The sequence below is a fragment of the Cervus canadensis genome, chromosome 12 (genome assembly GCF_019320065.1).
Source record: "Cervus canadensis isolate Bull #8, Minnesota chromosome 12, ASM1932006v1, whole genome shotgun sequence".
Lineage (NCBI taxonomy): Eukaryota > Metazoa > Chordata > Mammalia > Artiodactyla > Cervidae > Cervus > Cervus canadensis.
This window is the reverse complement of record NC_057397.1, coordinates 2,555,494-2,579,223: the sequence shown is the minus strand read 5'-3', so window position 1 is coordinate 2,579,223 and position 23,730 is coordinate 2,555,494. Positions and strand designations below refer to the sequence as shown.

The 23,730-nt window shown below is 46.8% G+C and overlaps 1 protein-coding gene across 1 annotated transcript in view; it reads right to left on the bottom strand.

The window, feature by feature from the left end:
* Positions 1-23,730, bottom strand: part of TG (thyroglobulin) — a 235,697-nt gene that overhangs the window by 119,187 nt on the left and 92,780 nt on the right. Inside the window, exons 36-37 of the mRNA XM_043483790.1 lie at positions 5,717-5,851; positions 1,247-1,411 (exon numbers count right to left, since the gene is read on the bottom strand). Of these exons, the coding sequence (XP_043339725.1) occupies positions 1,247-1,411; positions 5,717-5,851 (300 nt within the window). The remainder of the gene's footprint in view (positions 1-1,246; positions 1,412-5,716; positions 5,852-23,730) is intronic.

Genomic DNA, 23,730 nt, shown 5'->3' with positions numbered 1-23,730 from the left:
GCTGCAGTCCATGGGGTCACAAAAGTTGCACATGACTGAGTGACTGAACTGAACTGAACTGAATAGAGGGCAAGTCTTAAGATTAAGGGCCTTATTATAGGAATCAAAGCTCTTGTAGGACCTTCTCCTGATCTAAACACTGAGGTGAAGGAAAGGGGCAGAGAGGACATCCCTGGATCAAGACAGGCCTGAAGGACCATTAATTCTTGAGGACAAGGTGGGGCCAAATCCCACTGCTACCTGGTTTTATAAATAAAGTTTTATTGGTACACAGCCATGCCCATGGATCTGTTATTGTCTGTGGCCACTTTCCTGCTTCAACAGCAGAGTTGAGTAGCTATAACAGAGACTTGTAGCTGTGAAGCCTAAAATATTTATTATCTGACTCTTTACAGAGAGAGATAACAAACATCTGCTCTTGAAGATAAGACGGCAGATTCAGCCAACATTTCTAAAAAGTTATTCATTCCATCCCATAAGCATGTCTAGTCGTGAGGGGGTGTCCCCCAGGGCCTCAGCTCCCATGTCTCCTGGTCTATAGCTCATATTATTTCACTTTAGGCTCTAATTATATGCTGCTTGCTCCTTGCCTGCTTCACCCCTGCATCCCCAGCACCCAACACAAGGGCTGCACATGATAACATGTTACTGGATGTTTCTAAACTAAACCCAGCCAGGAGCAACCACACTCTTTGGTGATGGTGATGTGGTCACTAGGCAATGCGGTTTTGTGGGAGAGGATTGCCTCTAGAGATAGGAGACCTGGCTCCAAGTCCCTGTTCTGCCATCACTAGCTGTGTGAAATCAGAGAAGTAACCTAACTTCTCTGGACCAGAGTCTCCTGGTCTCTAAGACGGGGATCAATCCTCTATCTTGATATCTCACAGGATAACATGAGGATCCAACAAGATAAGGTATGTGAAACAACTTTATAAACTCTGAAACAGTACTAAAAAGTGGCCTAATGAATTATTTTATGCAGAAACTCAAAGGCCAAAATGGCTTCTATAACTCAAAAGAAGTCATGAATACAGACAGTGAAGAGAAGTTCTAGGTCAGAAGTAGACTTTTTTGTCTTCCTTCAGTTCATCCCATGTAAGTGCCACATAGCCTAAGATGATTATGACTGACTTTTCCTTAAGAACCTCAAAAGCCACCGCCCATGAGTCACCACATGCTTGGACAGTCCCTCCCAGCCATAGCCAGGCCCTCAGGAATGTCTGCAAAGACACAGGCTGGCACTCACTCGGCTTCCGGTAGATATAGGTGGCCTCTTCGTGGAGCAGAAGTCGGCAGTTCTTGGCCTGCAGGCTATGTGTGCAGCTCTGGGTATCAGCATAGAACACACACCTCACAGCTCCAGGTTGTGTCTGCAGAGTGGTCACAAGGCAGTCCTGGTGACGGGAACACTCTGCGGAGGAGGAGAAGGGTGGGGATTGAGCTTGAGAGATCATCTCAGTCAAGTATTCAAAAACATATTCATGAATCCATGCATCCACTGATCCATCCATCCAGTCATGCATCCGTGAACCCATCCAATTCATCCATTCATCTATCCAACCACCTATCTTACCATCCAACCATACATTCATAAATTCATGACTGGGAGCTGACTGTGGCTCAGATCATGAACTCCTTATTGCCAAATTCAGACTTAAATTGAAGAAAGTAGGGAAAAGCACTAAACCATTCAGGTATGACCTAAATCAAATCCTTTATGACTATACAGTGAAAGTGAGAAATAGATCTAAGGGACTAGATCTGATAGACAGAGTGCCTGATGAACTATGGATGGAGGTTCATAACATTGTACAGGAGACAGGGATCAAGACCATCCCCATGGAAAACAAATGCAAAAAGGCAAAATGGCTGTCTGAGGAGACCTTACAAATAGCTGTGAAAAGAAGAGAAGCAAAAAGCAAAGGAGAAAAGGAAAGATATTCCCATTTGAATGCAGAGTTCCAAAGAATAGCCAGGAGAGACAAGAAAGCCTTCCTCAGTGATCAATGCAAAGAAATAGAGGAAAACAGTAGAATGGGAAAGACTAGAGATCTTTTCAAGAAAATTAGAGATATCAAGGGAACATTTCAGGCAAAGATGGGTTCAGTAAAGGACAGAAATGGTATGGACCTAACAGAAGCAGAAGATATTAAGAGGTGGCAAAAATACACAGAAGAACTGTACAGAAAAGATCTTCATGACCCAGATAATCAAGATGGTGTGATCACTCACCTAGAGCCAGACATCATGGAATGTGAAGTCAAGTGGGCCTTAGAAAGCATCACTATGAACAAAACTAGTGGAGGTGATGGAATTCCAGTTGAGCTATTTCAAATCCTGAAAGATGATGCTGTGAAAGTGCTGCACTCAATATGCCAGCAAATCTGGAAAACTCAGCAGTGGCCACAGGACTGGAAAAGGTCCGTTTTCATTCCAATCCCAAAGAAAGGCAATCCCAAAGAACACTCAAACTGCCACACAATTGCACTCATCTCACACGCTAGTAAAGTAATGCTCAAAATTCTCCAAGCCAGGCTTCAGCTATATGTGAACCATGACCTTCCAGATGTTCAAACTGGTTTTAGAAAAGGCAGAGGAACCAGAGATCAAATTGCCAACATCTGCTGGATCATCTAAAAAGCAAGAGAGTTCCAGAAAACATCTATTTCTGTTTTATTGGCTATGCCAAAGCCTTTGACTGTGTGGATCACAATAAATTGTGGAAAATTCTGAAAGAGATGGGAATACCAGACCACCTGACCTGCCTCTTGAGAAGTCTGTATGCAGGTCAGGAAGCAACAGTTAGAACTGGACATGGAACAGACTGGTTCCAAATAGAAAATGGAGTACATCAAGGCTGTATATTGTCACCCTGCTTATTTAACTTATATGCAGAATACATCATGAGAAACGCTGGGCTGGAAGAAGCACAAGCTGGAATCAAGATTGCTGGGAGAAATATCAATAACCTCAGATATGCAGATGACACCACCCTTATGGCAGAAAGTGAAGAAGAACTAAAAAGCCTCTTGATGAAAGTGAAAGAGGAGAGTGAAAGAGTTGGTTTAAAGCTCAACATTCAGAAAACTAAGATCATGGCATCTGGTCCCATCACTTCATGGCAAATAGATGGGGAAACAGTGGAAACAGTTACAGACTTTATTTTTCTGGGCTCCAAAATCACTGCAAATGGTGATTGCAGCCATGAAATTAAAAGACGCTTCCTCCTTGGAAGGAAAGTTATGACCAACCTAGATAGGATATTAAAAAGCAGAGACATTACTTTGCCAACAAAGGTCCATCTAGTCAAGGCTATGGTTTTTCCAGTAGTCATGTATGGATGTGAGTTGGACTGTGAAGAAAGCTGAATGCCAAAGAATTGGTGCTTTTGAACTGTGGTGTTGGAGGACACTCATGACAGTCCCTTGGACTGCAAGGAGATCCAACCAGTCCATCCTAAAGGAGATCAGTCCTGGGTGTTCATTGGAAGGACTGATGCTGAAGCTGAAACTCCAATACTTTGGCCACCTCATGCGAAGAATTGACTCATTTGAAAAGACCCTGATGCTGGGAGGGATTGGGAGCAGGAGGAGAAGGGGGCGACAGAATGAGATGGCTGGATGGCATCACCGACTTGATGGACTTGAGTTTGAGTAAACTCTGGGAGTTGGTGATGGACAGGGAGACCTGACGTGCTGTGATTCATGGGGTTGCAAAGAGTCGGACACGACTGAGCAAGTGAACTGAACTGAACTGATCCATCCATCCAGTTGTGATCCATGAATTCATCCATCCATCCTGCCATCTAACCATACATCCATGAATCCATGCATGCATCCTCCCATCTATCCAAACATCATCCATTCATCCATTCATGCAATTATACATCCGTGAATCTGTGTATCATCCATCTACCCACTCTTCCATTTGTCCCAAGACAACCTGAGGTGCCTGGCAGGAAGAAATCCATCTGGGAGAGCAGACATGGGTGAGCACTCCTCTGCAGTCTCCTCACTTTCCTTCAGGGTCAGCCCAAAGTCACAGTTTTTAAGAGCATAAGCCAGCTAGCCATCCTTCCTCCAATCACACTTCATGAATCTATACATCCACTTATGCATCATCCATTCATCTATCCAATTATGCATGCATACATACAAGCAAACACTCACTCCTTCATTTTAGCACCTGGCACAGGGCTGGAATCTTGGAATAAAACAGTGGTGGTGGGGGACTCAACTCTCCCATCAATCTATTTTCCACACAACAGTCAGGGTTTTCTTTAGTTATTTATTCACAAATGTGCTCTTGTCATTTTTCTGTTTAGAGCACCTTCATGGCTCCCCACTGGCCTCAGGATTAAGTCATACAAGACAAGGCTCTTCATGTTCTACCCCATGCCTTCCTCTTCAGCCTCATCTCCCTCTGCCTCCTGCCTCATCACACTCATCATGTTCCATCAAGGGTTATGTCCTTTCCCATGTAAACCAGGTCCTGCCCTAGACAGTTTAAATGATTCATGGCATTAGGATATTTAGTCCTAAGAACAGCCCTGAAAATAATGACATTTCATTCAATTGAGCAAGTCAGGCATTGCCTAAAGCCCTGATTCATAGCCTAATCTCTGTGTTGTGGTACCACACAGAGTTGTACAGTGTACAACCTGTACAACTGTACATGGCAGCCCTGTCTGTAATTTGGGCATGTTATTATCTAACCTTGTAGAGGAGGAGATCCATGGAACCTCATAATTGCAGAAGCATAAATGGGCTTCCCTTGTGGCTCAGCTGGTAAGGAATCTGCCTGCAATGCAGGAGAACTGGGTTTGATCCCTGGGTTGGGAAGATCCCTTGGAGAAGGGAAAGGCTACCCACTCCAGCATTCTGGCCTGGAGAATTCCATGAACTGTAAGGTCCATGGGGTCACAAAGAGTTGGACACAACTGAGCGACTTTCACTTTCACAAATGTTATCTAATCGTGACCTCTTTCATAAGGTAAAGTCTTTGTAGAACCTTCTGATCAGGTTGTCACCTAGCTTTTGTTTACATACCAGTGACCAAAACCCTCTAAAGGAAGTAGGCATCTGTGGACAGCTTTGCCTATTAGAAAGTTCTCTGTATTGCATTGAAAAATGTTGAGGGCAGGAGGAGAAGGGGGAGACAGACGATGAGATGGTTGGATGGCATCACTGACTCAATGGACATGAATTTGAGCAAACTCTGGTAGATAGTGACAGTCAGGGAAGCCTGGCATGCTGCAGCTCATGAGGTCACGGAGTCGGAAGTGATTGAGCAACAGAACAACCACAACACAGGTCTTCCCTTTGCGCCATGAACTTGGCCAGAACAATCTTTCTTCACTGTCATGACTACCCACCTGTCATCTGAGGACAGCCATCACAGCCTCCACCCATCTCCTGAGTCTCAGACTAACCTCCTAGATCCTTCCTCTAACCTGATTCGGTGTTGCTCATTTTCTGGCTGGCTTAGCCTCTTGGAGACCCTGGCCATGGGCCAACTCTGCAGGAGGATGAGGAGACTACAGAGGAGAACCCAGCCAGGGCTCCTCCCCCAGGTGACATCCTTCTGGCCAGGCACCCCACCCAGGTGATCTTGGGGTCTCCTATGTGTTTATGAGATCAGAATCTTCAGCAGCACTTGTGTGAGAGGACCCTCGTCCCAATCCACCCCCTACCTAGAGGGTGGACACTCCCCTTACCCCACAAGCAGCGGTCTCGGGCCGCAGAGAAGTTCCCCATGGCAGCGGTGCTGATGTGGGCAATGTCAAAGTTCCTGATGGATGGATCAACGATCGCTGAAGAGAGGGCCAGGGACTGCCACGAGTCCAGAGTGACTGGTAGGGAAAGAAGGGGACCATCAGTGGGGTGTCACACGATGCTCCCAGAGGGCGCCCAGGGCTTCCTCCGGGGGTCTCCATTCTCATGTGACCCCACTTCTTTACCCATCTCTCCATTCTACAACAATTTTTCAATGATTTCTATGAGCCAAACTCCAAATTTCTATGTGCTCAAGCCTGGGAATACAGAGGTTAAAAAAAACAAAACAAACAAATCAACAAATGCGTGGGCATTTCTACTGAGCAGCTTACAGGAGAATGGGAGAGAATGTGAAAGGATAAGAAAAACATCATAGTACAGTTGTTATGGGCTTCGCTGGTAGCTCAGATGGTAAAGAATCCACCTGCCAATGCAGGAAACCCGGGTTTGATCCTGGGTAGGGAAGAGTCCCTGGAGAAGGCAATGGTAACCCACTCCAGTATACTTGCCTGGAGAATCCCAAGGAAGGAGGAGCCTGGAGAGCTACAGTCCATGGGGTCACAAAGAATCAGACACGACTGAGTGACCAACACACACACACGGTTGTTATAGCGCAAAAATCAGAATAATGCCAGCACCCATGATAATAACAGGCTCATCAGTGTTGGATGGCACAGTGGGAAAGAATCTGCCCGCCAGTGCAGGAGATACAAGAGAGTAGGGTTTGATGCCTAGGCCAGGAAGATGCCCTGGAAATGGGAATGGCTACCCACTGAAGTATTCTTGCCTGCAGAATCACAGGGACAAAGGAGCCTGACAGGGCCCAGGGGATCACAAAGAGTTGGACATGGCTGAGCACGCACACAGTGCTGGTTATATGGTGTTTTGTGATGCACTGTGCAGGCTGCCTTCAGGGCCAAGGCTCTCATTTCCCCAAGTACCGGGAAGCTGGAGAAAGCTCTCATTTCCCCAAGTGGTTGGGGCTGCTAGCCGAGTCCCTCCCTAGGAATTACCTAGGACTAGGCCAGCTGCCTCCCTCCACAGGGTCAACCTTCATCCCCAAACTAGTTCAGGTGGATCTCCAAAGTTCCAACTCTCTGGCCCCAAGATGGGACAACCCCCAGTGGCCAACTCAGCTTCACAGCTCACTGAGGCGTCCATGTGGCCAGGGTTTGGTTTGCATCCATGTTCTACTTCACCCCCGGCCCAGTTCTGCCCCTTCGCTTCCTTACATGTGTTGCTCCCAAGAGCACTGTGCACTAAACTTTCTGCAGGCAACTCTATCTCAGAGTCTTTCCTGGAAAACCCCAGCCAAGACATCCTCTTTAAAAGATGAAGACAATTCGTCCCATCCTCCCTTCCTCCTCTGTGTCCACAGTCCATTCTCTGTGTCTGCATCTCTATTCCTGCCCTGCAAATAGGTTCCTCAGTACCATTTTCTAGATTCCACATCTATACATGAATATGCGGTATTTGTTTCTGTCTTTCTGACTTGCTTCCCTCCGCATGACAAAGGGCAGCACTGACACATACGCTCGACCGTGTGTAAGACAGATCGCCAGTGGGAAGCTGCCGTGTGACAGCGGGAACTCAGCTCGTTGCTCTGTGATGACTTAGAGGGGCGGGGCGGGGCGGCGGCAGGGAGGCCCGCGAGGGAGGGGATGTATCTGCGCGTATAGTTGATGAGGATGAGATGGTTGGATGGCGTCACTGACTCAATGAACATGAGTTTGAGTAAACTCCGGGAGTTGGTCACGGACAGGGAGGCCTGGGGTGCTGCAGCCCATGGGGTCGCAGAGTCGGACACAACGGAGCGACTGAACTGAACCGAGCTGATTCACAGCGCTGCGCAGCAGACATTAACGCATTGCAAGGCAGTCGTTCTCCAATCAAAATTTTTAAAAGAATTTTAAAAATAAGAGATGAAGCCTGTGAGGCACGGGGATGTGAAAACAGCTTTCCCAAGAATGTGCCGCTCCCCTATCCTGAGTGCGGGGCTCTCTGTCACCACGAGAGTGAGAGGCATCATCAGGCTGTGGCTGCCGGAGAAATGCTTGGCAGAGGTGAAGAGCCCTACCAGAGCGCCGGTGTCCCTGTGAGGACAGAGGAGACCCTGCAGGGGCCTCAGGCTGCCGCCGAGGAAGGACTGTGGGTGGGCCAGGGGGGTGGGTGCAGCGTTCTAACCACACGTGGCATTGAAGAGGGCACAATGTCGCCTCCCAAAATAGGCCTCTGTGATGGCGTGCTAATACCTGAATACCATACAGAGTGGTTCAGTGTACAGAATTGATAATTAACAGGGAAAACCTACTTGTCTATTCATTTTTCCTTCTGTCTTTGACTTTTTTTAGAAGACCACACAGTGTACCCTTATGACAAATATCTGTGGGCATCTACCTTGTGCTGGCAAAATGCAATGGCCATCTTAGGTGCAACACTTCACACCCACAAGGTGCCCTTACTCACCACCCAAGCCCTCTGGGAGCGATACTCCATCGCCTTGTCTCCCTGTCTGTAAAACTTCATTGCGCTTGATTCACACAGCGCCCCAGACAGGGATCAAACGTGAGGAGGCAGGAGCCGGGAGAGGTTATGAGACTTTCTAAGGACACTGAGCCTCTTGGCTGTAAGTCAGTGCTTCTCTGCACCCCTCTGAGCCTCCCACGGGGTGAGCATCCTCTCCGGAAGACCATCCTCGGACAGGAAAAGGTTGTTGTCTTTGATAGCAAAAGCTCTTAGCTATATGAGGAAGCCTATTATTTTTATCTCTAACCTGTCTTTGACACCACAGTACTGAGGGTCACTAAAATTAGAATGGTAAATAAAGTAGCGAAACAATCTAGCACCACTACCCTTTTTTTTTTCAATTAGAAAAAAAGCATAGGAAAGGATAGAAGGAAGGAAGAAAAAGAGAGGAAAAAAAAGGTGTACTCAGAGAAGTGGTCAAATAACGCAACCAGATCTCATGTGGATTCAGGAAGGGGAAGGTGAGACACCCATACTCATCCTGGAGCCGTGGGACCACTCTCAGAATCTTGAACCATGTATTTCTGAACTTGGGACCTGGTTTCCCTGCAGGAAAGCCAGGGCTGTCATTATCTTAAGCATCCTCCATGTGTTGCTATTTCTATGGTCAGTGCAAGTGGCATTTTTGCAACACGGCTGATCTGAGGCACATATTATTAGATGGTGAGTACAGGGAAATTTCAGAGAAAACTTATGATGGGATTTCAGGACTGAACCTGCCAATTATGGTCTTAAAATGGAAGCTTTGACTGCCCTCGACGTTTAGGTTGATGTCTAAGGGAAAACGCTCTAATTAAAGGGTGACTGTCACTGCCAGAGTGAGAGCCAGCTCATCAGTGGCCATCCCAGGGCTTGGAGCCAGCTTTCTGCCACACCCGGCACCTGGCCCCTCCCCTGGCCCACAGGACCCCTGGATGAATCATTGCTGCCATGCTGAAACCAACATCTGGGGTTCAATACGCACCTCATGAAAAACTCTGACAACAAATCCCTTGTGAATGCAAGATCATAGTGAAGCATGAAAGCTAGGTAGTCTTGGTAGCACTTCATAAGAGTCCACTAATTTGTCAAGAACTCAGCAATACCACTGCCACTTAATATTCACGATAAACCATGCTGTGGCCACCATTACGTGCACATTTTACAGGCGAGCAAACAGATCCGGAAACACACGCAAAGGGCTTAGCCAACAAGTGGTGCTGCTTGGGCTTGAGCCCAGCTCCTTCGGCTTCAGCATCTACAGTTTACTCCAAGGGTTCTGGTTTATTCACCAGGTGAATGAGGTGGTGGTGGCTTTCAGACTCACCCAAAGGGATAGTCTCCCCTGAAATGCAGCCTCTGTGGTTTGTTGGTTAGTTTTTTCCCTTGGTGTAAAATCTATTTTACAAATCGTATTGCCAGCATCACTTATTTAAAAAAGGTCACTGGAGTTCGCTAGCAGTCCAGTGCTTAGGACTTGGTGCTTTCGCTGCCATGGCGCTGGTTCAATCCCTGCTCGGGGAACTAAGATCCTGCAAGCTGCCTAGTGTGGCCAAGAAAGAAAGATTTGGAGTGGAAAGGAAAGGACAGTTCCCAGAGGGGCCGAGGAGGCAGGATTGACAGGACGGGGTAAGGGAGACGGTGATAAAGACCATGGGATTTCTGGGTTGGACAACAGACCGTGCGGTGGAAAATGTCCACGAGGAAAGAAAGAACACGGCGTGGGGGCACAGAGCAGGACAGAGGGTGGCGGCAGCGATGGGTTCCCTTGGGGATGCGCTGGGCTCATAAAATTTCAAAATGCTCCTGTTTCCGAATGTCGCTGTGTTCGGCAGCAGGCCTCAGTGTCGGGCACGTGGCCCGGGTCCACTGTGCTAATGCCCTCCCCGAGGAGTCCCAGAGCCAGAGGCGGGAGGGGAGGTGTGGATAGAATCCCCCGGGCAGAAAGCCAGGGGTCCTGGGACAAGCCTGTGGCGGTGGTGGCAGGGGGAGGGATCAGGTGAAGGCAGGAGGAAGGTTTTGAAATCTCCTGCTGCTTTGATTATGTCTCCCTGCACTCCACAGCATTGCTGAGGTAGGGTGGGCTGAGGGTAGGGGGGCAACTTTGGGTAGGGCAGGCCTCAGTGTGATACCAGGGTCCTTCCATTCCCTTCCAGGCAGCATTATTCCATATTAATGTCGAGTAAGCTTAAAAAAATCGCTAGACTAAAAACACATTTGAAAATTTCCACCAATATATGGAAAGTTGTATTTCACTCCCTTCACATCCTCCCTCCCTCCTTCCTCTTTTCTTGCCTTCCTGTCTTCCTGCCTTCCTTTGTTCTTTCCAGAAAGATGTCAGTTAAAGAAGAAAATGTTTGGTTTTGATTTTAAGGTTCAAATAGAGTAATTTCAGGTGTTAAAAATAGCCACAACAAAACAAACGCCCACATAACTGCAGACCTGTGTTGAGACAGGAGGAGCAGGTCTGTCCCTTGCTGACTGCGTTAGCAAGGGCAAGCATCCACTCTGGCCTTCACCTCTCAAAACGAGGGCAAGGAGCCTTTCAAAGGTTTTCAATCAGATCCAAGTGCAGAGATGTCAAGCCAGTTGTGACTGCCTGACCTCGCCAATGTTCAAATAATCACAGACCCATTTGTTAAATGAAAAGACTGATGGGATTTTCTTAAGAATCACCAAGAATGGAGATAAAAAGTAGAAACTCTAAAGCACTGAAAAGAAGCCAGGACTCATACTGTTTTTCTTGTAGTCAAGAACCAAGAATTCCTTTCTGCTCCTTAACGCTTATCAATGCTGGATATGGGGAAAGTTGGAGGAAATAATGGAGGTGGTTTCCATGCCCAGGCTGGCTGGCTGGGGGAAAACATCAAAGTTTTGAAGTCTTTCAGACAGGAAAAGGCTTTCAGACAGGAAAATCATTTCAGGCAACAGCAATCCTCTGCGATCTTGGCATAAACAGAGGGTAACAGGGTTGTTGACGCTGCTTTCACAGTTTTATGGCCACAAGCTCTAGCTGATGACGAAACTTGTGTGCTATCATTATTAGATGGGACCACTGCTCAGACATCCTCATTTCTCACCAGACACCGTCTTTCAAGTGAGAACCACATCACATTGGGCTATTTTTACCCTCATTAGCAAAAAAAAAAAACCAAAAAAAAAAAACCTAGATGTTCCTTTGATAACAGAAAGAAAAAAGAACCCCTTGTTATTTTGCAATCATCTGCAAGATGAAAATGGGACCAGAGCTAACTATCTGTCTCTCATGTCTGACCTTTAAAGCAGACCCTACTGGGCCCATTTCAACACTTATAACACTATAAAAGTATCCAGGGACATATTTACCTCTGTTCAGCCCCTAAATACCTACTTCTGAGCTCCCCAGGAGGCGTGTTTTCATCTTTGACTTTGCACTTCCGGAGCTTAGCAGAGGGATGGTGCTGAGCACTGTGGTAGAACTGTGTCCCGCCCCCACTCCAAGATTCACACTTCAAACTCACCCTAACCCCCCGCACCTCTGAATGGGACGCTATTTGAAGACAGGGCTTTACGGAGGTAATCAAGTTAAAATAGGGTCATCAGTGCTTGCTGCGCTAAGTCGCTTCAGTTGTGTCCAACTCTTTGTGACCCTATGGATGGTAGCCCACCAAGCTTCTCTGCCCTTGGGATTTTTGAGGCAAGAATACTGCAGGGGGTTGCCATGCCCTTCTCCAGGGGATCTTCACAACCCAAGGATCAAACCCACATCTCTTACATCTACCTGCATTGCCAGGTGGGTTCTTAACCACTAGGGCCTCCAGGGAAGCCCTGGTCCCTAATCCAGAGAGACTGGGGTCTTCATGAAAAGGGGAAATTAAGTCCTAGAAGTGGGCATTAATGGAAAAATGATGAGCAGACATAGGGAGAAGACCACCACCAACAAGCCAAGGAGAGGGTTCTGGAATAGATCCTTCCCTCACGGCCATCAGAAGGGACCCACCCTGCAAGCACCTTGACCTTGGACGTCCAGCCTCCAGAATTGGGAGAGACTAATTTTCTATTGTTTAAGCCTTCAGTTAGTGGCATTTTGTTACATAGCCCGAACTACTACAGTGAGTGAATATTCAGCAAAAACGTCCATTCCTTGACTCACAGTGAGCTTGCTGCACTCCCTATTGCACAGACATGCTGAGCCTAATGATAGTTCTTATCACGTCATATTACAACGGCTGATGTTTCTTAAGCAGCTCCTATTTACAGACACATTGCGATGTGCTACGTGTTGTTTCACTTAATTTATACAGAGTTGTGTACGTGACTGTTCTGGTCACCACTGCATGCATGTTCTAAGGCAGGACCACTCTGGGGGCAGTCTGCCTGCCCCAGTCCCAAGCTCTGCCCACTGCTAGCTCTGATTTAGGGTACGCTGCACTCTGTAAACTGGAATAGTCTGGCCACCCGATGTCACCTGAGTCAGGGCTTCCCATATGCTAAGGGTCAGAGTTTGCTCTTGATCCTTCCAGTCTCTTGGAGGAGGGGGGTGGAGGCTGCTGGGCCAGTCTTCCACCTGGTTTTCCCAGTGCCATGTCATTGCATCCAACATGTGTCATGGCATGAGAAGTCAGTGAGCCTTGGACGCATGGTGAGGGTGAGGGCTGAATGGACTCATGCCTGCAAACTGCTTGGCATGTGAGAGTGCTCAGTAACATTTATTAAAGAGTCACCCCTGTGTGTTGGCCTCCAAAGCCAGAGCTTCTACCTCTGTGCCATGCTGCTGAATGCACGAGGGTGTACATGTTGTCATTTGTATCAATAAAACAGGGCATTTTCAGCCAAAACATGAGCATTAACAGCATTAGTAGGACTGCTGCCACCTCTTTACTTTCCTGATCAAGCCTGTCACACAGTGAGGGGTAGGTTATGTGGCCTGGGAGGACCAGAGAAGACCTGCTCAGATGATTCAGGGACTTGGGAGGAAGGATGGAGAAGACAACACATATTCAGGCTACAGCAGGGTCAGCAAGACTTTTCTGTTAGAAGCCAGATACTAAATATTTTAAGCTTGGCTGCCCCACATTCGTTCTCTGCTGCATACTCTCTGTATGTTATATATCCATTCTCAGATTATAGGTTCTGAACATGCTGCATGCTGTGGTTTGCCACCACTGGTCCAGAAGGCAGAGACAGAGGGCCATGGGTTCAGTCACTATGCACCATGATGGGTGGAGGGTCTACATTCTGGGAACCAAAAACTCAACAGGAAAGTTGACAGGGAGTTTCTGTACTTTTTCCAAGAATGAGGAGTCATCTGGGGAATGCTATATGGAAGCTAAAATATTGTAATTTTAATGGCAACCCACTCCAGTATTCTTGCCTGGAGAATCCCAGGGACAGATGAGCCTGGTGGGCTGCCGTCTATGGGGTCGCACAGAGTCGGATACGACTGAAGCGACTTAGCAGCAGCAGCATGACACATTGATAGTTGCCCTTCCTTCCTAACTTGGCATGTTAAAGTCCTTTTACAAAATGACAAAGATTTGTTTGGTTTGGATTTTTTGATGGTTCTTATTTGGTAGAAGGAAAAGTTGGCAAATATGAGCTGCCCTCCAATTCGAGGGTAGAATCCAAGCCTAAATCCACATGGTCTTATCCTACTTCTGAACCAGGCTCCTGTGGCTCCCAGCTCTCTGAAACCACCTCCCTGTTGCCACAGCAAACCCCTCATCCTTCCCTATTCACTGTGTCCTGGAAACAAGGGTTCCTACCATAAAGTTCCCGGCCTTCATTTTGGGTTACAGTCTTCTGGCTATGGAACATTCTAGTATTTCTCTCATCCCCAACTAGGGATGTCTGGTCATTCCCCCACATTCTTCCAGTTCTTTGCTAGCTGGAATTATCTTTGCCAGCAAAGATGATTCTTCCAATTATCTTTGCCAAGATAATTTCCATCTTCACCCCAGCTACTGCTAAAATCTCGAGTGACTTTATCATCTATGATAATGATGGCTCATTTCTCATTCTGGTCGCAGTTTCTTGACCTCTTCAAACACAGAAAACTGTACCTGCACTCACCCCAGCCAAGCACCTCCACAGCCAAACTGTCAGGGCACTGGGTTCCATTGCCATGCCAATGCCATTCATTCAAAGTGCCACATGCTGCTACATCCCACAGCCCTCCTTCCTCCCAGAATTTTTATACTTTATTCCATTAAAATCAGCTCTTTCATTTCACTATGATTTCCACTTTCTAACCTCCTCCAGGTTGCCCATCTTCACTGGCTTCTCATAAACCAGGGCCTCTCATTGCTTGGTCAAGCGTTTCAACTTCCCTTCTGCCACAGCACTCTCAACCCCCTTCCCTTCAGTTGGATTAACCCAATGGGCCTGCTTTCTCTGCAACTTGTCTCAACCTGAGCACAGCTAAAGAAATACCCACAAACAGACTGGCGCCTTTATAGGTTTTGAGTCTTCAGCCTCCACTGAACTCTCTGTGCAGCCTGATACTGTGGTCCTCTCTTTTCCAGTCTCCTCAGCCAGGCATCACCATGACACTTGCCCTCTCAGAAGGTGCCTGATCCCTTGCCTCCCGGAGGAAAAGTGACCATTAGCATCAGCTTTAACTTTCTGCCCCCTTTCTGCTCTCTGTGAAGCCTCCCATCTTTCCCTCTTTGTTTCTTCTGAGAGAAAGGGTGGCTATTTGAAGCCAGTTGGACATCCATCTCCAATTTCCCCCTTCTCCTCCCCATCTCCTACACGCCCCATCTACCCTGGACACTGACACTTCAGTCTTTGTGTGAAAACATACCCACATTTCTCCACCATGAAACCAACCCATCACCTTAGGTTTCTTAGCTTGGGCTCTGGGTTTCACGGAGTTGCTTGCATGAAAACACATGCAAAATTTGGTACCTATGGAGGATACATTCCAATACTTTATCATGGGTGATTCATGACCTAAAAATGCTTGGTTACCAACAAATGTTCCACAATTCTTTTTTTAGCTGTCAATCTCATTCTCTCTTTGACTTCAGAGCCAAGATTTTGTGGAAAGTCTGTAGTTTCCATTTTTCTCAAATCACTACTATGTAGCTTCTTCCCTCTTCACCAGCGAAATTTACAAAAGGCCCTTCATGACTAATCCAATGAATATGTACAGCCTTCATCTTCCTTGAAGGTACTCTGGTTTCCATGACTCCACACACCCTGGTGCTCCTTTTAGCTTCCTAGTGCCTCTTCTGGTTTCTCTTCTGCTCTTCCTTTAAAGACTGCAGTTCCTTGGGGGGTCTGTCCCTGACCTTTACTATTTACATTCTATATACTCTCCAAGGGTGAGTATATAGTATATATCTCATGACCCCCAAGGCTTAAAATACCACTGGCATGCTAGTGATTATCAGAAGTATCTCCAGGACAGACCTTTGTCCAAGCCTCACGCTGAGATACTCAGGACTCACTAGATACCTCCCTGAAGCACCCCAAACTCGGCATGTTGAAAGCTGGACCCTGAAGTCTCACTTCCATCCTCACGCTCTTTAACTCATTCCCTCTTTGCATTCTCTTTTTGAGAACTGGCACCACTACCCGTGGGACTGCCGACTTGAAACGTTCAACAGTATCCTTAACCAGTATATCAGCAGACTGTCCATCTAGAAAGGACACAATACAGAAAGAAAGTCAAAATAAATGGTTTTATTTTTTTTCCAAGTCTAAATATCCATTATAAGTGGATACTCTGTGTGGGGTAAATGCATTTATATGATTTTCTAGTGAAAAAAACAAACAAACAAACAAAAAAACATGGCCTCCAAGTTTTCACTCATTCTGTCTGCTGCCTCCCTCACCTGTGTCTCCAGGCTCCTCTCTCATCCACCTACTTCCTACCACCCCAAACTCATGTTTGGTGGTCTAGCAAAACATTCTGTGTTGTCTGACTTTGTTCACTATTCCTTTTGTTTGCACTTGCAAAGTGAAGTCAGTTTATGCACCTGATAAGCTCATATCATCTTTCAAAACCCAGCACAGATGTCACTTCCCTCAGAAACCCTCCCAAGAGTCCTTCCTCGGCCGTTCCCAGGAGTTTTTCTTCTGCTCTAAGTATCTTATAAATAAGTCAAGTGCTCCACTGATATGCAGCATTGCAAGTTACTTATGTTTTTTCCCTCTGTTAAATTATGAGTTTCTAGAGATCAAAGAGTCTGCCTTGGTTTTATTAATTCTCCAAGACTTGTCATAGTAGCATATAAAAATACTAACAATATTGGAACTTCCCTGGCAGTTTAGTGGTTAAGACTCACCACTTCCACTGCAGGGGGCATGGTGGATTCCTGGCCAGGGGACCACAATTCTGCATGTTGCACAGGGCGTGGCCAAAAAATAACGATAGATATTGATATACAGTTGCTGTTTAGTTGTTAAACTAAAAAAGTTGTGACAACTCTTTTGTGAGCCCATGGATTATAGCCTGCCAGGCTTCTCTGTGTATGGGATTGCCCAGACAAGAATACTGAGTGGGTTGCCATTTCCTTCTCCAGAGGATCTTCCTGACCCAGGGGTTTAACCCAAGTCTCCTACATTGGCAGGCAGATTTTTCTTTTCTTTTTTTTTTTTTTACCACTGAGCCACCTGGGAAGTCAAATAAAGTTGTAGCTAGCATTTATTAAAGGGTTCTACATGCTAAACAGGAATATCAATATCACAATTTTGCATGAACTGCCCAATCCATAAACATGTAACAAATGAGTGAATTAATAGAGCTCCTTAATTAATAAAGGAGAAATGGGATACTCACTCTTTTTTCATCTCTATAAAGATTAATGCTGTGATTATTCTCATACCACAAGACCTCAGTAAATAATAATTGAACAAAATCAATTCATTGACCAGTGGATCACATAGAAAGCAAATAATGTACATGAGATTTTATAATATCTCACTTTTATGTGGCCCATTCCTGTTTGTGAAACATTTTCATTTAAACTGTGATATTTAATAATGGGGGCTTCTCTGTGGCTCATATAATTAAGAACCTGCCTGCAATGCAGGAGACCTGGGTTTGACCCCTGGGTAGGGAAAATGACCTGGAGAAGGGAATGGCAATCCACTCCAATAATCTTGTCTGGAAAATTACATGGACAGAGGAGTCTGGCTGGCTACAGTCCACGGTGTCACAGAGTTGGACATGACTGAGCGACTGAACCGAACTGAACTGAACTGAACTGAGTGACTACACATTCAAACTGAAGCTTGGAGCTGGTGAATCACATGGCCAAAATCACAGCTCATGAATGTCAAGGACTTGACCCAGACTGTCCCCTTCCAATCCCCATCCCACTGCAGCTGCCCCCTCCCTCCCCGGGCTCAATTCCAGATCATGAACTGATTTCCTGCAGTGGCATGTGGGCTCCCCAGGCAGCACTAGTGGTAAAGAATTTGCCTGCCAATGCTGGAGACTTCAAAGGCGGGGATTCAATCCCTGGGTCGGGAAGATCCCCTGGAGTAGGAAACGGCAACCCACTCCAGTATTCTTGCCTGAAGAATACCACGGACAGAGGAGCCTGGTGGGCTGCAGTCCATGGGGCCGCAAAGAGTCAGACATGACTGAAGCAACTTAGCAGGCACGCAAGCGGCATGGACATCCCAGGCAGGGGTTTTCAAAGACATCTGAAACAGTCCCACATTTACTGAGGTTGTGAGCTTGTGATTGGTGAGTAATCACCTTTTACATTGCTAACTTCAAAGACACTTCTCAAGAAATGTCTAAGAAAAAAGCATACCCAAGAAACCAGACTCTGTCCACGTCCTCACAGCAAATCACTAAATGTGTCACAAGCAGAATTTCCTAGTGGAAATTCAAAGGCTCAGGTTGAATATGATTTCTCTCAAAGAAGTTTGACTTTTATCAAGTGGAGGCCCCAAATTCCACCCCCATACAAAGGCTTCCTGGGAAGTGGCAGGACAGCTGGGTTACTTGGAGCATCTGAACTCTTCCTTGGAGTCCCCAAGTGATCCTAGGAAGCTGGGGAAACGTGCAGAAACTCAGAGGCACACATGCATCTGAGGACCAATGTAAGCTGAGCAAAGTAATTCCAGTAATGAAGAGGCTTCTCTAGGGACTCTGAGCTCTTGTGTGGGACAGAGGCCACCCTGACCTCAGTGGACTGTGGGGAACTCGCGCAAGGTCACAGAGTTGGTTTGAACCCAGGCAGTCAGGCTCTCAAGACAGCACTCCCACCCTCCGCCTCTCCAGCCACTGTGGGGGCAGGAGCCGCTGAGCTGTCCCCACTGACCCCTTACTCACTACACACGTTAGGTATCATGCTAAACACTTGTCCTTCCCGATTAACCCAAATCTCATAGCAACTCATGGACGCAGGAGATATGAAGACTCTGCCTCGAGAAACCCAAGGCTCAGAGAAGTGTAGGGACGACTGGCCCAGGACACAGAGGAGGAGCAGAACTGGAATTGAAACCCAGATTTGCCCAATGCCAAGGTCTCTCTGCTTCACTGCTTCTGCTTCTAAAAACATCTACCAAGAGATTTCTGCTTCCCTCTGGGTAAGTTATCACAAAAACAGAAAATAAAAAACCACACCTTAAAGTGTAACCGAACCAGTCATTAGAATTACCAAAATAGAAAAGTTAAAACAGAAGTATAGAGGCCATTGAAGCCACCCCCTCCCACAGCGAGGGAATCTCCAACATGCTTGAATACTCCACTGACGGGGACCTCATCCTCTCCACCTCACACCATCACAGTAGGACCAGTAACGCCTCTTTCTCCATCCTCTGACCCCACCCCCTCTCATCTCATCTCCTTCTGCCCCCTCCATGAGGTAATGTCTACATGGAAGCCCTCCCACAGTCACCCCTGTGCTAGGCTCCCCTCCTCTCCTGGTAACTTCACTTATCGGGGAGGGAAGGTGACTACTTCCTTGACAAATAAGACTCTGTTCCACTAAGGAGGCCAGAGAATTCAGCACAGGCTCCTGATGGCGCAGTGGTAAAGAATCCTCCTGCAATGCAGGGGACACAGGTTCAATCCCTGGGTTGGGAAGTTTCCCCTGGAGAAGGAAATGGCAACCCACTCCAATATTTTTGCCTGGGGAATCCCATGAGCAAGGGAGCCTGGCAGACTACAGTCCATGGGGTCACAAGAGTCGGACACAACTTATCAACTAAACAACAACAACAATAAAAAATAAAATAAAATAAAAACTTTGTGTAGCACTAGCCACTGGTAACATCGTATTACCATTTTTAATCAACAGAATTATTATAACCCATAAAAATAAAGGAAATCTACCACTGTTGATAGATTGCTTTCAGAGATGGTTTAATTCATAATCAGCTCACAGTGATTACAGTGGTCCTAGGAAGGGTAACCATTCTGAAATATTTCCCCTCAAATGCTTAACAAAGGATCAGAATTTCCACTTTTAAAAATGAAATCTTCCTGGTTTACCCACTTCTTAAAATGTGACCACTCTTGGGAAAAATGTTATTATACAAAAGGAGGTTGCTACTGCTGCTGCTGCTAAGTTGCTTCAGTTGTGTCCAACTCTATGCGACCCCATAGATGGCAGCCCACCAGGCTCCCCCGTCCCTGGGATTCTCCAGGTCACAAAAGAAGGTTGGCATATTTTGTTCTTGACCCTATTTCCCTTCAATTCAATTGAGCCAATCCTTGAGGCCTAGTATAAAACTGGTGCTGTCTGAGAAGGAAGTTATTAAGGTAAATCCTTTGTTTTCTCCAGTCTCTAAGATCTAACAAAGGTTTAAGACACAATTATTCAGCAAACATTAATCAAATGTCTCCCAGACACACCATGTACAGTTGCACAGGTTGTATACTATACAAGTGCAGGGGCAGCATCCACAAAGGTGACCTGTGAAAAGGATCCCTTAGAACTGGCAGTGCTTGACCTAATCTAGCTATTCCAACATGGCCAAACTTCATCAGGCATTGGGGCAGCAGTTTTACACATAAGGCATCTTTAAAGTTTAATAACAACCTCTTTGAAGACACCATCATCTCCATTTTATAAGTGTAACAACTGAAACTCATAAGCATCCCTTAAATTCATCAAGTTCACAACCTAAGGAGGGCAAAGATGGAATTCCTACATCCCATGTGATTTCTAATCTATTCACCTGGTTACCATTCATTAATTTATTCATTCTTTCAACAAGCATTAATTGAATCACTATTAGCTTTAAAATACTAACCTAGAGCAAAATGAATATTTATATTTTTCCTTAAAAAAGCAAATAATTGTAAATAAAATAAGATTGAGCATCTACTAGACACTTTGCTAAGTGTTTAGGATCAAACCATGAATTACATGACATCCGCCCTTTGGAGCATGAAATCTCACAAGCAAGCAAACAAGAGAAATACGTGTATTCATCTGGGGACTATTTCCTGAGAACTGACTAGGTACAGTCATGTTTCTAGGAGCTTAAATATAGCAGTGAACAAGACAGATAAAAACCCCTGCCCCATGTGACTTCCCTTTTAGAGGAGGGCAAACAATTACTCAAGCAGTACACACGGGAGAAGATTTCACAGCACAAAGATACCCAGACACTACGGCAGGGTGAAGGGGTAGGGAGTGCTGAAGAGGCTGCTTGATGGGGACGGTGAGGGTGATGTTAGCGCAGCGCCAAGGAGGTACCAGCCCCAAAGATACACCAGGATGAAGGCTCCACGGAGCGGGGCTTTCTGAGGCTCCGTTCATGGCTCTGGCCCTAGTACCTAGTGCCCGGCAGAGCAAGTGCTCACTAAACACTTGTTGAACAAACAAGCGAATGAACAGGGGGATGGCAGCTGAGGCAGAGGAACCGTAACTGTGCCACAAATCCTGCACTTCACCAGCTAGCCCGAGGCTTCCTCCTGCCTCCGTGGATAGAAGTGAAGCCTTCGGAGCTGGGGGCCAGTTTCCACCTGTGTCCCACTTTACTTCCCTCCGCCATGGCTGGGATCCCAGTCTGCCAGCCTCTTCTCCATCTCAGTCCCTGGGTCTCCGAGCAGCAGGGTATAGGTCCGGGGGACCTGCCCCAGGCAAGGCTGTGTCCAGAGCACACTCAGTCCTGCCGGTCACAGCCACCCAGGCAGCGCCGGGCCGGGGCAGGTGGGCGTCTTGGCTGCAAGCACTGGTCTAGGTGGGCACTGCCGCTGCTAGCTAGACTCAGCGCTCTAAGAGGCAGGCTGCAGACAGGAAAGAGTGCGTGCCTGCCAACCTCGCTGGGCCCTGGGATATGGAATCTACCTCTAGACACCACATCCCATGAATAGAGACAGAGTCTATACTGTGAGGTCCAGAGAAAGGCTGTGTGTCTCTGTGTACGTGTGCACACGTCAGCTCTGTGCATTTCGAAAAGGAGATTTAAGTTTTACGCAAACACGAGGCAATGTTGGAGTCAGTGCCTGCTCACATGGCCCTTTCAGCCCAAGGACCAGAAGGATGACGAACTGGCGTGTGTGTGGGTTAACACATCACCACACTAGTGGCTATGGCAGGCAGATGACAGTGCCCAGGGTCTCTGCAGGACACAGTTGCTAATAGCTCCCATCCCAGCCTCAAATGAGCCCCAGATGAGATCATTAAAGTATAGCGCCCCTGGGATGCAGGATGTCCTCCAGAACCCCCTTCAGGAATAAAGGGCTCTTCCCCAGCTGCTGGGAGAGCTGCTGGCAGAGACCCTACTGTCAGACCCCTGCAGGGAGGGTGGCACCCCAGAAGGGCAGCCATATCTATGTGTGACCAATGTGAGGGTGTAACAAGTTTAAAGGTCATCCCAGCATCCCCGGAGATCAACTGAGCTAAAGTCGCACTGAGGCTCAAGTTCTCTCTGTCCTCTTTTCCTCTTCCACCCCCCTGGACTCCACTCCCTAAAATATGACCTGCATTCTAATCTCCGAGTCTGAATCCTGGGGGACCCAATCAGCAACAGTCAGCATCTTCAGTGGGGAGCCTCTGGGTTTGTATCAGACTGGGTTTGAATCCCGGCTCTACCATTCATTAATTCTGTGACCTTGGGCCTCTCTGACTAACAGTTTCCAAGTCTGTAAAATGGACATGAGGGTACACACCTCCTAGGGCTGTTACGGGGATGAAAATATGGAAGTTCTTAGCACAGTGATTGGCAGATTAAGGTACTATATACATAATAACGGAAACATTCATGACTTTATAGCTCTGACCTTAAATGGCTGTGACTTGGGAGAGTCACTCTTTCTCTCTCTGCCTGTTTCCTCCTCTGTAAAAGGATGGGTTTGAACTTGGGAATTATTACAGACATTTCTTGAACACCCAGTCTTATCAGGTTCTGTGCGGAGTCTTGTACTTTTTATTCCACAACACAAACCTACTAGACTGATATTTCTTATATTTCACCACCATCCTCACTTTACAGAGGCCAACAGAGGTTTGAGGAGGCTGAGGAATCTGGCCCCGGAGTACCCAGTGGTTAAGTGATGGGGCAGGATTGGAAGCCGGGCGGACGGTCTTCAAAGCCCATGGCTGCACCAGAATGCCCTGATGTTTCCCTCAATCAGACACACACTCCCTGCCAGTGCTGGCATTTTTTAGGATCACACAATTCTGCCTCCAGCTTAACGGAAAACATTTGCAGAACAGATCAACTGAATTCCATCAGCTCCTTGGCACAGCCAGGAAAGGACAGAGGCCAAGCAGACAAAGTTGATTGACTACAATCGTGTGTCCCCGAGAAAGCCTGTTGGCGCGGCCGCTTTTATCTCCATCGACCTGGAATTCGGGCTTTGTCACTGTCGCTGAGCTCCAGGCTGGGGAAGCTGAGCAGGGCAGACTTTGACCAGGCATCTTCTTCAAACACACCTCTCACCCTCTCAAGCTGCAGCCCCACCCACAGCCTTGATCTGCCGGTAGCAACCTGTGCTCACAGTCAAGAGTGTATTTTAAAGGGTGTTTTGAAATTCCTCAGGTGAAAGGAACTCAGAGCATAGACACGATTTTCTAAGACTCACATTTGGTGTCTTCCTCTGGCTTGCACTCTAAATACTCAGTTTGTTTCAATGACACCACTAAAAGAAGAGCTTCTGAAATAGTGGATGACAAGCAATTATCCTGGGAATTACCCCTTGAAAGACCCCAAGCTTGGCCTGCAGGGGACGGGGAGATAGTGGCCATCATACAGGAAGCCTCCAATGTCCTAAACATCGCTCTGGACTGGTTGTCATGGGTCTTTTAAGAAGCAATGGACCTTTTCTCTTATGAAGAAATACCATCTTTGCCATTTTGCCTATTTAAAAAAACATACAATTTTCCCTTTTAGGGTAAAATGGCACTTGACACACAGATGACACAATCATTTTCATTTTCTCAAAGCCTAGCTTGTCCACGCCCCGTGTATCTCCACCTCAGCCCAAAGGGAGAGAGTAATGAGTCATTCTGAAGCTCATTATGGAGGCGGCTCAGCGGTAGAGAATCCA